Source organism: Haliaeetus albicilla, chromosome 16, assembly GCF_947461875.1.
Source record: "Haliaeetus albicilla chromosome 16, bHalAlb1.1, whole genome shotgun sequence".
Lineage (NCBI taxonomy): Eukaryota > Metazoa > Chordata > Aves > Accipitriformes > Accipitridae > Haliaeetus > Haliaeetus albicilla.
In genome coordinates, this window is record NC_091498.1 from 5,003,215 (window position 1) to 5,017,376 (window position 14,162).

General features: G+C 67.4%; 1 protein-coding gene and 1 pseudogene across 10 annotated transcripts in view; both read right to left on the reverse strand.

The window, feature by feature from the left end:
* Positions 1-378: 378 nt before the first annotated feature.
* Positions 379-14,162, reverse strand: part of AHDC1 (AT-hook DNA binding motif containing 1) — a 54,154-nt gene continuing 40,370 nt past the window's right edge. For 9 of the 10 annotated variants that reach the window (XM_069803259.1, XM_069803258.1, XM_069803257.1 and 6 more), the window contains 5 exons: positions 9,978-10,140; positions 8,814-8,854; positions 3,204-8,294; positions 2,434-3,084; positions 379-948 (listed from right to left, as the gene is read on the reverse strand). In XM_069803259.1, the coding sequence (XP_069659360.1) occupies positions 3,247-8,294; positions 8,814-8,854; positions 9,978-10,140 (5,252 nt within the window). In that variant the 3' untranslated portion in view covers positions 379-948; positions 2,434-3,084; positions 3,204-3,246. Of the gene's footprint in view, positions 949-2,433; positions 3,085-3,203; positions 8,295-8,813; positions 8,855-8,990; positions 9,108-9,977; positions 10,141-14,162 lie in introns of those variants that run through there. The other variant, XM_069803262.1, reaches the window with a different exon arrangement.
* LOC138689231 (uncharacterized) lies at positions 10,147-13,131 on the reverse strand (annotated as a pseudogene).

Here is a 14,162-nt window from a genome sequence, read left to right on the forward strand (position 1 = left end):
CCAAAGCCCCCCCTGGCACCCACGCACGCACCCACACCCTGAGCTCATCACCGCCGCCACGCTGGGGGCCACGAGAAAGCCGGTGACCCCCCCCTTTGCCCCGGCCCATGCCCCGGTCCCCCCCCGGCTCCCCCTCCCCACCAAGAGGGTGTGTGATTGATTTCTCTTTCTTTTTTTTTTTTTTAATTTTTTTTGTTTTTTTTTTTATACAAATTTGGATCTTTGGGTGTGTACTGCCAAAAAAAACCCGCCTCGTTCTTCTTAATAATAATAAAAATAAAACTCAAATCATCATCATCGTCATTAAAAAAAGGCAACGGAAACCCAAGGAACCCATGCGGAAGTTGCACACCACAAAACCACAGCAGATGTACAGAATGCAATATACAAGACACGATTTATAATAAAACATTATATACAATAAATAGGTTATTGTTACTTTTTTTTTTCTTTTCTTTTTTTTGTCGATCGATCTGTAAATAAATTTTTCTCAGTGCATACTGGTGGGTTTTTGCTCTTCTCTCCTGCATATTCGCCTCTCGGTCGCTTTAGGTCTCTGTTCTCGGTCACTTTTTGATTCTCCCTCCGGTGTGTGGCTCTCTTCTTTTAGTTTTTTTTTGTGAATTTTCAGCTTTTTAAGATTTTTTTTTCCTTAAACATTTTTTTTTTTTACTTCTTTTCTTCAAAAGTATTTACAATTGCTGGTTTTGTGCAGAAAATGAAAATTAATAAAATAAAAAAATCAAAATTAAAGAGTCCCTCTGCTTCTGGCCGGGAGGAGAGAGAACGCGGCGCCGGCGCCACGGCCAAGGTGGGGGCCGGCGGGCAAAGCGGGGGGCGACGGGGCCGGGGTACCCCGCTGGCAGCGGCCCCCTCCTCTCCTCTCTGCTCCGGTGGCCGGGACGGGTGCGGGGTGCGGGGCCGAGGGTGCTGTGGCTGGCGGGCAGGCTGGGGGGGGAGAGGCGAGAGAGGGGTAAGCGTCCCACCGCCGTGGCCCCTCGGCCCAGCTGGAGGTGCTGGGTGTGAGGTTGGGGCTCGGCACTGCGCCGAGTGGGTGCCCACCCAGTCGGTGGGGCTTGTGGCAACTGGGTGGCAAGGAGACCTCCCTGCCCTGGCTCCCCGTGGTGGAGGGATGGAGGTGCGCCCCAGCCTCTGGGGGCCTGCTCACCCCCCGTCTGGCACCCACGCACCCAGGGGTCTGGGGTCCTGCCCACTCCAGGTCTGGCACCCATGTACCCAGGGTTTTGGGGTCCTGCTCATCCCCCATCTGGCACCCACGCACCCAGGGTTTTGGGGTCCTGCCTATTGCCCACCTGGCACCCATGCGCCCAGGAGTCTGGGGTCCTGCCCATCTCCCATCTGGCATCCACGCACCCAGGGGTCTAGCACCCACATACCCAGGGTTTTGGGGTCCTGCCCACTGCCCACCTGGCACCCATCCACCCAGGGGTTTGGGGTCCTGCTGATCTCCCATCTGGCATCCACGCACCCAGGGGTCTAGCACCCACATACCCAGGGTTTTGGGGTCCTGCCCACTGCTCACCTGGCACCCATCCACCCAGGGTTTTAGGATCCTGCTCACCCCCCCATCTGGCACCCACACACCCAGGGGTCTGGCACCCATGCAGCCAGGTTTTGGGGTCCTGCCCACTGCCCACCCTGCACCTACGTACCCAGGGTTCTGGGGTCCTGCTCACCCCCCATCCACTACCCATGCACCCAGGGATCTGGGGTCCTTCTCATCCCCCATCCGGCACCCATGCACCCACGGGTCTGAGGTCCTGCCCATCCCAGGTCTGGCACCCATATACCCAGCATCTGGGGGTCTATTCACCCCCCATCTGGCACCCATGCACCCAGGGTTTTGGGGTCCTGCCCACCACCCATCCAGCACCCATGCACCCAGGGGTCTGGGGTCCTGCCCACCCCGGGTCTGGCACCCATGTACCCAGAGTTTTGGGGTCCTGCTCACCCTTCCATCTGCACCCACACACCCAGGGTTTTGGGGTCCTGCCCACCCTCCATCTGGCAGCCATATATCCAGGGGTCTGGCACCCACATACCCAGGGATCTGGGGCACCCCACACCCCTGCAGCTCCGGCATGCCCAGGGTCCAGCACCCAGCACCCCACCACCCTGGGCTCCAGCACCCCACACCCTGGGCTCCAGCCACCCACAGACACTGGGGCAGACGAGGTCCCCAGTTTGATGCTTGGCCGTGGGGAAACACCCAGGGCAAGTGCTTGCAGCCCAAAAGGGGCTGGGGGCACCCAGTGGGCAAACCTCACTGGGTGCGTTGGGGTTAGAAAGCCCACCAGAAAGCGCAGGGCACCCAGCGCAGCCCCGCTGCCCCCCCAGCTCCCAGCCCCTAACCCCGCACCACCCTCCCAGGGGACGGGCATCGGGCAGCGAGGGGACTTGGGTGGCACTTACCGGGTGACGGTGGCATCTCCGAACCCCGCTGGCGAAGCTGCCAGAGCCTGGTGGGGGTCAGCTCTCCCAAACACCCATCGGCATCCATCCGGCAAGAAAAACACCCCCGGCAAGCGAGCGGACGGGAGGGAAAAGAAAAAAAAAAAAACAAAAACCCCAACCAGACCCCCCCAGGGGCGGCTGAGGGGGCTGCCCTTGCCCCCCGGTCGGGCTGCGGGCAGGGGGCACCCAGCCGCTGACCCCCAGGCCCCACGGCCGCCTCCTGCCCGGCCTGCCTGCCCTCCCTGCCTGCGCCCCTGCCCTGGGCTCGGCGGGGGCCGGCGCCGTCCATCCGTCCGTCCGTCCGTCTGTCCGTCCGATTGTCCTGCTGCGGGGCGGGAGGTGGGGGCGGCAGTCCGGAAAGCAGAGCCAGGCGGTTGGCAGGCGGAGTGGGTTTGAGTGCGGAGGGGGGAAAAAAACCGGGGGTTTTCTCTCTTCGTCCGTTATTATTTTTTTTTTCCTTTCGTTTCGCTTATTTTTTAACTTTTTTTTTCCTTTTTTTCCTTTTTTTTCCTTTTTTTTTTTTTTTTAGAAAACAAACAAACGGTTCCAATCCCAGTTAAATACAGAACTTGAAAAGTGTTCCAGAAAAAAGTGCTGGCTAAATTACCTCTGAAAGAGAAACACAACACGGGGCGGGGGGGGGGGGAGACGATGAGAAGGGCCCGGGGGTGCCCTGTCCCCACCCCTGCCACCCCCCCACCCTCGCCCCGAGGGGCTCCCCCACCTACCCTGTAACAAAACCTCGTTGTCCGGTTGGCACGTCAGCAGACACTACAATGAGGTGACCGTAAAAGTGTCCTCGGGGTGTTGTTGCTCTACCATGGGTCCCAAAAACCCGCTCTTCTGGGTGGGGGCCATGACGGGGTGCCCTTGGGGTGCAAAACTGGGGTACCTGTAGTTGTCCTGCAGCTGCAGCATTGAGTCTCTCGGTACGGGGGAGATGTTCAAGTCATTGATCAAGGGACAAGCGTAGGGTCCTCGGTGGTGAGCCCGGGACATCTCCAAGGGCTCCTTCTCGCCCTTGGAGGGGTGGGTGCCGCTCGGGCTGCTCAAGTGGGGGTTGAGACATGGGGGGTCCGTCCTGCCCATGAAGTCTACCAGCATACCGGCCCCCGCTTTGCCGTCGTACGAGGGGCTACGGGTGCTGGCGTTGGGGGAATACCAGTACGGGGGGTTTTTGCAACTGGGGGAGTCGTAGTGCGGTTGAGGCATGGGGAGATCGCGGCAAGCCAGGTGGGGGGCATGCGGCAGGGCCCCCCCCTGCATGCTGTGTTTGAGCGAGTCGCAGGCGGGCAGCTTACGGATGTCGCCCGCCCGTAGGTCCTCCTTGAAGGCCAAGGTTGGGGAGCAGTTGGGTGAGAAGGCTTTCTGCAAGCCGGCCTCGAAGACAGTCTGCTGGCTGGGGGCTGCCAGCTGGTGCGGGAGGGCAGGGAAGTGCTTGCTCTCCAAATCTGGCTGCCCCAAACCCGGGGAGTCGCTCTGAAAACCCTGGACGAAAGTCCCGTCCGAGGGGGTGGAGGGGTTCATGGAGTAGGGGCCGGCGTAGTCACAGGGGTCCCGCTCGCCCACCCCAAAGCCCCGGGACTGGGAGGGCAGGGGGGACATGCTGCTGTCCCCGCTGTAGTAGTCCAAGCCCAGGTCCGTGCTCTCCTGGAAGAGGGGGTTGACCGCCTGCGACTTGGTGGGGAACTTGGCCTTGCCCGTCCCCCTCTCCTTCTTGGAGGCACAAGCCCCCCGGGACCCCCGGGGCTGCCGGGGTCCCGTGCTCCTCTTGGAGGGGTACACAGAGGAGGAGGAGGAGGAGGAGGAGAAGTTCAGGTGGGAGGTGTCGAACATGTCCACCTTCTTCCGTCGGCCCCGACCGGGCTTGGAGTTGCTCTGGAAGAGGACGCTCTGGTTCCAGTTGTAGCCCGGGGCGGAGGACGCCTCGTTCCAGTCCATCATCAGCTTCTCCAGGCTGGAGAGGCTGGACTGGCCCTCGCTGGAGGAGGCCTCGCTGTTGGCACGCCGGTAGCCGGCCGGCTGGTTGAACTGGGTGCTGTCGGAGGAGGATTCGGAGAAGGTCTCCGAGACGGTTTGCTGCTTGGCTTTCTGCGGGGTGTAGTTGGAGATGTCCAGGATGACGTTGGGCTCATTGAGGTGGCACTCGAAACCCGGGTTGTAGAGCTGGCTGAAGGCCTCTGAGCTCCAGTCCAGCCCGCCGTAGCCTTGCCGGAAAGCCCACGGCGCGGCGCTAGGGAACTGCCGGCAATTTTCGGGCGAGGGCTGAAAGGAGGCCGAACCCTTGGGCACCATGTAGCCGCCGGGCGAGACGGTGCTGGCCCGGCTATCGCAGCGCAACGGGGTGTGCGCCGCGCTGGAGAACTGTCCCCCTTGCTCGGCGCTGTTGAAGAACGCGGCTTTGCCCAGCGGCAGGCTGGGACCGGCCGTCTGCGGCGCGTAACCGGCGCTGTGGGCGCTGCTGGGGGAGGACGGGAGGCTGCTGCCGCTGCCGTAGGCGAAGCTGCAGTCCTTGCTGTTGGGGCAGTCCTGGGCCGACGGGTACTGCTTCCCCGGCGGGAAGACGCTGGCCGGTGCCACGCTCTGCCCGGCGCCGTAGCTGCCGTACGGGGAGTAGCCGGGGGTGCCGCTGGCCGCCGGGTGAGCCGTGGGCGACCGGGAGACAGCTGAGGGCGGCGCCAGCTTGGGGAAGGCCTCGGCCCCCCGGCATTCGGACGACCCTTGGGCCACCCCGTAGCCGGCGGCGGCGGCGGCGGCTGCGGCGGCACGGCCGGGCGGGAAGGCCGGCCGGCCCTGCATCGCCGCGTGGAAGGCGGCCTCGGTGCCGGGAGTTGCCGCCGCCACCTTGCCGCCCCGGGCCGGGTAGGCGGCCAGGCCCCGCTGGCCCGGCAGGGCGGCCGGTGGGGCCGTGTAGGCGGCCGCCGACTTGCGGGACTCGGAGCGGGAGGCCGAGAGGGCGAAGTCCAGCAGGTCGGAGGAGTCGTCCGAATCCAGCAAGGAGCGGAAGTAGCCGGTGAAGAGGCTGTGCCTCTCCGGGCCGGCCTCCGTCTGCGAGGACGGCGCGCTCCCGGCGTAGAAGCCTGCCCGGCCGGAGGAGCCCGACTCCAGCCCGGCGGCATGGAAGGGTCTCGCCTCGGCCCCTTGGTAGCCGCCATTGCGGCCGGCCTGGCCGCCGGGGTGGCCGTGGTGGGGGGCCCAGGGGCTGCCCTTTTCCCCCCCGGCCCACTCGACGGGGCCGTCGCCAAAGCTCTGCCCGGGGTTGGGCTCGGGGAAGAGCGCCCCATTCTTGCGGGCCCGTCGCTTCCGCTTGGGTTTGCCCACGGGGTCGGGCTCCGGTCGGCCCCGCTTGCGCGGATGCACGGGGTCGGCGTGGAGGGCGGCGGGGGCTTTCTTCTTCTTCCCGATGCCCTCGAAGAAATCGCTGAAGGAGCAACGGGCAGCACGGGCGGCGTGGCCGCCCCCACGCCCGCCGAACCCCCCTGCCTTGCCACCGCGCCGGCGGAAGCCCTGGACGCGGTGCAAGAAGTGGGAGATGCTCTGGGTGTCGGGGGCTTGGTGGATGGACTCGGGCTCGCTGGGGGTCCAACAGCGGGGCGGCGAGCAGCGCCCCGAGCACTGGCTCTGCCGGTTGAGGAAGGCCAGCTTGGCCAGCACATCCGAGTAGTCGGCCTTGCTGTCGTTGGTGTCGGCAATGTAGGAAGGCTGGGGCGAGGCCAGCTTCTGCTTCCTCCTCCTCCTCTTCTTCACCTCTGGGGCGGGCTCCTTGGGCTTGGCTTGGCCCAGCAGCAGGTTCTTGGGGGGCCTGCCCCGCTTGCGCTTCAAGATGATGGGCATCTCGCCGGGGGGGAAGACCACCACCACGTTGCGCCCGTTGTTCTTCATCTTGAGCAGCGGCGTGGGCTCCATGGAGCTGCTGGCCGCCAGCTCCTTGCCCTCCAGGTTCAGGTTGCTGCTGAGCGACGACACCTTGTAGGTGGTCTTGTTCCTCCTCCCCAGGGACACGGGGATCTTGGCCATCTTCACCACCATCTTCCTCACCCCCCGGCACTTGCTCTTCTTCCCCGTCGCGGGGGCCTTGGGCACCTCGTCAGGGTCCAGGGTGGCGGGGGCTGGTGGCGGGGGGGCCAGCAGCGGGGCGCCGGGCTCCTCGGGCCCGGGGGGCACCTCGGCGGGCAGGGCGAGGGGGGACAAGACGCGGCTCTCGGGGGCGATGTCCGCCCGGCGCCCTCGCCCTGCCCTCCTCCGGCGGCACAGCATCTTTGGCTTGTCTGTCCGGCGCAGGGCGTACTTGCGGTGGTCCTCGCCACACCGCCCGGCCCCCCGGCCCCCGCAGGGTCCCCGCTTCACCACGCCGCCCAGGGGACAACCCCCCAGCCGGGGCTGCAGCCCGTGGGGCCGCAGCGGGTCCCCGGCACCCGGCTGCGCCTCCAGCAGCTCCGACACAGGCCCCAGCGGCTGCGCCTCCAGCAGCGAGGGCTCGGCGGGCAGCAGCGGGGCCCGCGCGTCCAGCAGCGGCGGCTCCAGGGCCCCGGGCAGCGGCTCCAGCGTCTGCAGCCCCAGCGGCTCCGCCAGCGGCTCCAGCGACTGCAGCTCCAGCGACTCGGACAAGGGCTCCAGCGACTGCAGCTCCAGCGACTCGGAGAGCGGCTCCAGCGACTGCAACCCCAACGGCTCCAGGTTTTGCAGCTCCAGAGACTCCGGCAGCGGCTCCAGGCTTTGCGAATCGAGCAGCTGGGGCTGTGACTCGAGGGACTGGGAATCCAGCAGCCGGGACTGGGAGTCCAGCTCTTGGGCTGGCAGCAACTGGGGCTGCGGCTCCATCGCCTGCGACTCCAGCAGCTGCGTCCCCGGGCACGCCAGGGAGGCCAGTTCGTTCAGGATGTCCGCCTCGGCCAGGTCCGAGTAATCGCCGGCGTCGGGCTGGGAGCAACCGGCTTCCTCCGCCGGTGCTTTGGAGGCCCCCCCCATGCCCCCGCTGTGGCCGGGGGGCTGCGGGGCGCTCCCCCCGCCGCCGTCGGCCTCTCCATCGCGGGCCGGGGGCCGGGGATGCCGCGGCGGCTCGGTTTTGCAGAGCACCCCCCGCTCCTCGGGGCTGCGGATGCTGTTGGCCAGGGAGGGCGAGGAGAAGAAGCTGTACTGGAGGTCGCGGTCGGCGGGCAGGAGGCGGCTGTCCTCGTGGCCACCGCCGCCACCGCCGCGGAGGCTGCCGCAGTCCAGGTGCACCCCACTGCTCTTGAGGTCCTCGGAGAGGCGGTTGAGGTCCTTCATGATGTCGATAAGCTGCACCACGGGGTGGAGGTTGATGTGCCCGTTGCCGCACTTGCTCCGGAGCAAGGCGAGGATGCTGTCGACGTTGCAGCGGCCCGAGGCCAGCGTCGCGTTGGGGAAGGTTTTAGGCGCCCGATCGCGGGCGGCTGCCTCCTCCGCGCTGCCCCCCAGGATCCGGGGCTCACCGGCACAGCCCAGCAAGTCCTCCGCCGCCTTGGTGCCCCCGTGCACGCTCTGGCACCGGTCGGCCGGGTCGCCGTGCAGCAGCGAGCCTGCCTGGTGCTCCCGGCCGAGCGCGGGGCACGAGCCCTCAGGGAAGCTCAGCACGCTGCAGGATAAGGCCTTTTCCGCCGGGCAGGCTGGGGGCCGCTGCGCCGGGTGCCCCGGCGGGTAGAACTTGGGCTCTCGGACGTAGTCGGGCGAGCCACGCACAACGCTGGTCGTTACCACTGGGCCCGGGGGCTTCACGCGCATCCTGACCTCCTCCTCCCCCGCGTGCCGCTTGGCCGAGCAGTTGCTGACATGGGGGTCGGGGAATGTGAGACCGGGACCTGCGTGGGGCAGAGAGGGGGACAGTGAGGCTCCGAGGGCACTGCCGGCCAAAAGCAGCCGGCGGTGCCTTGCTCCATCCCCGCCGCCCTCGGAGACGGGGTGCCCGCATTCACCCCCTGGCTCGTCCCTGCCTTATCACCAGCGACGACCCGGCTGGCACTGCGGGAACCTGCCCCCATCGCCCCCAGCCTCCTCCCTTGCTCGCCGCAGCGGTGGGGAAATGGGGTCAGGCCCCCTCCCCTGCTCACGGGTGGGTTGGACACCCTCCCCACAGCAGGACCACCCGTGCCAACCCCCGGCTTGCCCCAGCGCAGAGCCAATTCCAAGGGCAAGCGGGGTGGCTGTGTCCGTGGGGGTCTGGGGCTGCCCCATCCCCTCGTGGGGCTGGGCTGGGGGGGTCCGGGGCTGCCCCATTCCCCCGTGGGGCAGGGCTTGGGGGGTCCGGGGCTGCCCCATTCCCCCGTGGGGCAGAGTTTGGGGGATCCGGGGGCATCGCAGGGTCGGGGCTTGGGACTTACCCTCGGCTTTGCTGCTGCTCCTGCTATTGCACTTGAGCTCTCTGCAAAGGAAGGGGTGCCGAGGGTTAGCCCCGAGTGGGGTGGGGGGTGGGGGGTGGGAGGGGGGTGTGGGGGAACACCTGGGTGCCCACCGCGCCCACGGCTTCTTCGCAGCACCAGTCCCTACAAGGGACATACCAGGGGCCGATCCTCCCGAGCTCCCACAGCCGAGAGGGCAGCGCCCGCCCATCACCCTGGCGTCGGGGCTGCGAGCGGGGCGGGGACGGGGAAAAGGGGGGGGAAGCTGCCTCCAATCTGGGGGACAGAGGGGACAGGTTTTTTACCCCCCCCTACCCCCCCCCCTTCCCTCCCAATACCACCATCACCACCAACAACCCCTCCACGGGGCTGGGGCGCTGGGGGCGGGGAAAGGGGGGGGGGAAAGAGGCCCGGGGCGGTAAGGGGGGGGGAAGGGGGGGCCCTACGGCCGTGCTGCCGCTAGGTGTCCCCGGCGAGCCGCGCTCCCGCCCGCCGCCCCGGCCCGGCCCCCGCCGCCCAGCGCCCCGATCCGGCCACCGGACAGACCGGGGAGGGAGGGGAGGGGAATGGGGGGGGGGAGAAGTTTTTTTGCCCACGGAGGTGGCTTAGCATGTTCCGGTCTGTCCGTCTGTCCGTCCGTGTCCCCCGTCCTCCCGCCCCACCTCCTTCCCACCCACCCGTGGACAGCCCACGCACAGCTGCTGCCCCCACCCGAGGTGACACTGCCCGGTGCCAGCAGCCCCCGGGGACCACCCGCATTGCGTCTGCCTCAGTTTCCCCTCGCTGGCAATGGGGACAGAAGCGAGGTCGGGGGGGGTGGTGTTGCACAGGCACCCACGGGTGGGTTGGGGTGCCCGGCATGGGACCCATGCACCCACTAGCACAGCCCACCCTGCACCCCGTAGCGGGCTGCAGGCACCCCTATTTGCCCCCCCCATCCCCCCTGCTCCAAGCCAAGGGCTTTGCAAAGCCGCGGAGCGCCCCCCCCCCCCCCCCCATCTCCAGGGATGCTTTGCAGCCCCCCACTCCCACCAAGGCAGGGACGGGCAGAGCAAGAGGCAGCAAGATTTGCTGCCAACCCCCCCCCTACCGCCCCCGGTGCAGCCCCCGTTCCCCGTTCCCGGGGCGAGGGCCCCCCCGGGGTACCTGGGCCGCGGGTGCTTGCAGTGTAGGTTCACTTTGAAGCTCCTGCCGTCGCCGTCGCTGCCGGGTTGGCGGGGGCCGGAGCCCTGGGTACGCGGGAACCACTCGGCTGGCGGGCTGGCACCGTTCTCCAGTGCGACGGGCTGGCAGGCGACCGAGCTCCCATCTGCTCGAGCAAGCACAGAGACCCCCAAGCGTCAGCCCGGCGGCCCCCTCCCCAGGGGAGCACCCCTTGCCCCGGGCTAGCGTGGGTGCCCGCAGGGCTGGGCACGCTGCGTGCTCCCCATTCACGCCTTCCCCTCAAAGCCATCGGGACGCCCAGGGAGCCACGCTGTCCCCTCTGCACCGCAGGATGGGGCCCATCGCGGGATGCCCGGGCACAGGGTGGCATTTTGGGGCAGGACACCCCTTTCTTCCCCGCCGTAGCTGTGCCTCGGGCTGCCCGTCCGAGGCAGGGCACCTCCCGGCCACGCCGCGGGCACGGGCGTGCGTGCCGACGCGTGCGCACGTCCACACGGATGTGCGCGTTGCACACGCGTGTGCACGCGGGGGCCCCTGCCGCCCTGCGTGACACCGGCGTGCTGGGGGTGCGGGCACCCAAGGTAGCTGCCCAGCCGGCACAGCGGTGCCCAGCAGAACCCCCCAACCCATCGCGGTCCCCCCATGCCAGCGTGTCCGCCTGTCCGTCCCCCCCCCGAGCGCCGCGTGTGAATCCCTGCCTGTTGGCTCCCTCCCCCAGCACACACCCGCAGACACACACACACACACACGCAGCCGCTCGGCGTGATCCAGGCTCTTCCCGGTGTCTGGATTAGCGTGACAACTTATCAACAAGGCAGGGAAAGAGAATTCAAACCTGTCAGTCCATCCACATCCCACCCCCCCCCCCCCCAGTCTCCCCACCAGCCTTTGGGCGCAGCGCTGGCACAGAGGAGATGCGGGCACCTCTCCGGCAAACACCGCCGTGTTGCCTGCGTGGTGTAGAGTTACACCAAGGGCAATGTAGGAGCAGGAAAATATGTGCTAGAAAGACCGGTCTAGTCTCTGATGAAGCTGCTAATGTGCCCGGAGAGCTGTTGGAGGGGAGGCAGGCAGGAAGGAAGCAAACGGGAGGTTTTCCAGAACAGCCGCTGGGAGCCGGTCCCCGCCGCACACGCTGCGCACGGCTCGACGGAGAGGACCGGAGGCGTCGCGGGGCGTGGGGCGCGGTTCCCCCCCCCGTCTCTGCTCCAGCGTCCCCCCGCGCGTCCACGGCGTACGGAGCGGCGGATGCGTCGGGAAATCCTGCGGGATGCCCATGGGGTCCCCAACGGGGCGCACGGCACCCGCCGGTGTGCGTTCGTGGGTGCCAGAGGTGCTGGGTACGACCCCCCCCGCCCTGCCCTGCCCGGCCGGCTCTTACCCCACACTGCCCGGCGTCAGGCTCCTGCCCTCGGACCCCCTTCCAGCCCCGGCAGGGCCACGTGTCCGGTGACAAGGCGGGGGACGCTCCCCGTGCCGTGCCAGCGCTCCTCCCTCACCCCGGCCGAACCGCCACCATCCGGCTGCCCCCCACGGCGGGGACCACCTGCGCCCCTCACCCGGCACCCACCACACCGCGCCGTGGGGACGGGCAGCACCCACCATCCCCAAACCACCACCGCCACCCACCCGGGGCAGGGGACGCAGGACGGGAGCCTGGTCCTGGGCGGTGGGGAGGGGGCTGCGGGGGGGGAGCCGGGTGCGGCGGGATGCTCGCCGCGCCGCCGCGCTCACTTTCACCTCCCTGCTCAGCCCCAGGCAGCCGCCACATGTTTCGCATTAGGCTCTCCGGACTTCGCCATTCCTGGCTTGCTCGCCAGGGGTAGGGCCTTTTTCCTTCTTTTTTTTTTTTTCCTTTTTTTTTTTTTTTAAATTTTTTTTTTTTAAATTTTTTTTTTCTCCTCGCTGGTTACAAAACACCAGCCGAGACCACACAAGCGAGGAGGGATGGAGGGAACGAAACGAGAAGGAGAGATAGATGGGCGCCGTGGGCGGGGGAGAGGCAGCGACGCCGGGTGCTGCGGCGGGGTTGAGGGGGGGGAACAGAGGCGGGGGGGGGAAGCGGGCGAGATTGCAGTCACCTCCGCTTCCCACCTCCTGACCCCGCAGCCCTGCAAAGATAACAGCCCCCGAAGACTGCTGACTCGCCTCGCAGAAATCCAATATCCTCGCCTGGTGAACTAATCGACTACCTGGGCTCGCCACCTCCCCTGCCCGGGCTTAATCCTGCTGCTGCAAAGCTTTAATTAGTTTAACGGTTTCAGGCTTGACGAAGGTTGGCAGCAAGTGGCATGCCCCCCCCCCGCCGCCGCCTCCCCTTCCCGGACAGGCTCCCGGGGGTCTCCCTCTTGGGTGGCAAGGGTGCTATGGGGTGGGAGAGGTGGCACCATGAGGGCACAGGGGGGCTGCAGACCCCCCCCTTCCATGTCCCCTGGGGCTGCTGGCACCCAGCCCCGACCCTCAGCGCTGGCGGGGCAGAGGAGCAAGGGGGGGGGGTGGGCACAGAATGGCTCGCTTGGCACCGGCGTGGCGGCAGCTTGCGGCGGAGGGACGGCTCCGCAAGACACGGACGTGGTTTGGTGCCCGGCTCTGAGGCCACCCAGACGTCAGGGTGGGGCCGGAGATGCCACCGGGAGACAGGCAGGCGGCGGGGACCCAGCCGCCACACAGATGGGGACACGCCGGCCCTCCGCCTCCCACCCCGACGGGGCACCGTGCCGAGCCGCCCGCGGCGGCAGGGCCACGGCCGGGGGGTCCTCCCCATCGCCCTGCCGCCTCCCAGCTCCCTGGGCACCGTGGGGGTGCTGGGAGGGGTTGGGGTGGCCCTAAATACCCCCACGTGGGGTCTCTGGACACCCCCATGACTCGTGTTCTGCGTGCACAGCTGTCGCAGCTGTCCCTTGCGTGTGCACCGACACATCTGGGGCACCGCAGAGGTGCCCCCCCCCCTCCTTGCACACACACATGATGTGGCATCACGGGGTGTCCCGCTCCCGCGGCTGCCCTTGCACAAGCCTGGGGTCGCTGTGGCGGTGCCTCTCCCTTGCACACTCACACAGCCGGGGCACGGCAGAGGTTTTCCTCCCTTGCACACGCGCATCTGGGGGCACCACAGACGTGCAGCTCCCTTGCACCCCCCCTCCCTGCCCCGTTGCTGTCCCCTTTGCGCCCTGTCCCTCGCACGCTCCCGCACCCCCCTTGCTCGCTCACATGCACCCAGGCCCCCCCGCCCTGTGAGTCCCCCCGGAGCCCGTCCTGCTCCTGCTGACACCAATGGAAAATCCCCTCCAGTGACAGCTTCCTGGCAGGCGCTTTCCGAGGGTTTCCGTGTTCCCCAGCCAGCCCCCCCACCCCAGCCACCTCCTCCCTGAGCCATGCGGGGGGTCGGGCAGGCAGGAGGACCCCCCGCCTTCACTCCTGCCACCCCAACCTCTGCGTCCCGTCCCCCCCCCAATTCAGCATCACAGCCCCCACCCCAAAGCACACGGGTCCTGCTCCCTCCTCTTCCTCCCCGCACCTTGTCACCCTGCCTGCACCCCACGCGTCGGGCATCCCCTGCCACCGCCCTGCTTGCCTCTGGAATGGGGGCACCCATCAGCACCAAGGGTGATTTGGGAGCCCATCTAGAAACCCCCTGCCCTGGTACCGCTGCCAGCTCCCAGGGCACCCACCCACCTCGGGGACCCACCACCCTGCGATGCCACCAGCGCACGGGTTGGGAGAAGGGCAAGAGCCGGGGGTCCAGAGGGGTGGGCACAGATGGGTGCTGGGGCACAGGGTGCTTGCAGGCAGGGGTGCAGGGTGCTTGTAGACAGCCCCAACCCCTCCTTTGGTTGTCACCCCACTCCCACCGCCGTTCGAACCCGGCTGTCACCATGTCCCTCCCCACCACCCTGCCTTCTCTGCCGCGCTCGTAATTAGGAGACGGAGCAGATGGCGCCCGGGTTTCATCTTAGGTAACGGGTCCAGCCGAGCTGCTCGGCCACCAGTTCCTTTCAGGGGGCCATTGGTCACCAGAGTGGAGGTTTTTCGGGGTCCCTCCCAAGCAGGGAGCTGGTGGGGGAACACATGCCCCCCAGCGCAGTGCCGGGATGTGGTGCCGGTGCGGGAGGAGACGGCGGTGCCCAGAAGGCCTTGGCTGGCGTGTGGGGCAAATACACCCGGGAG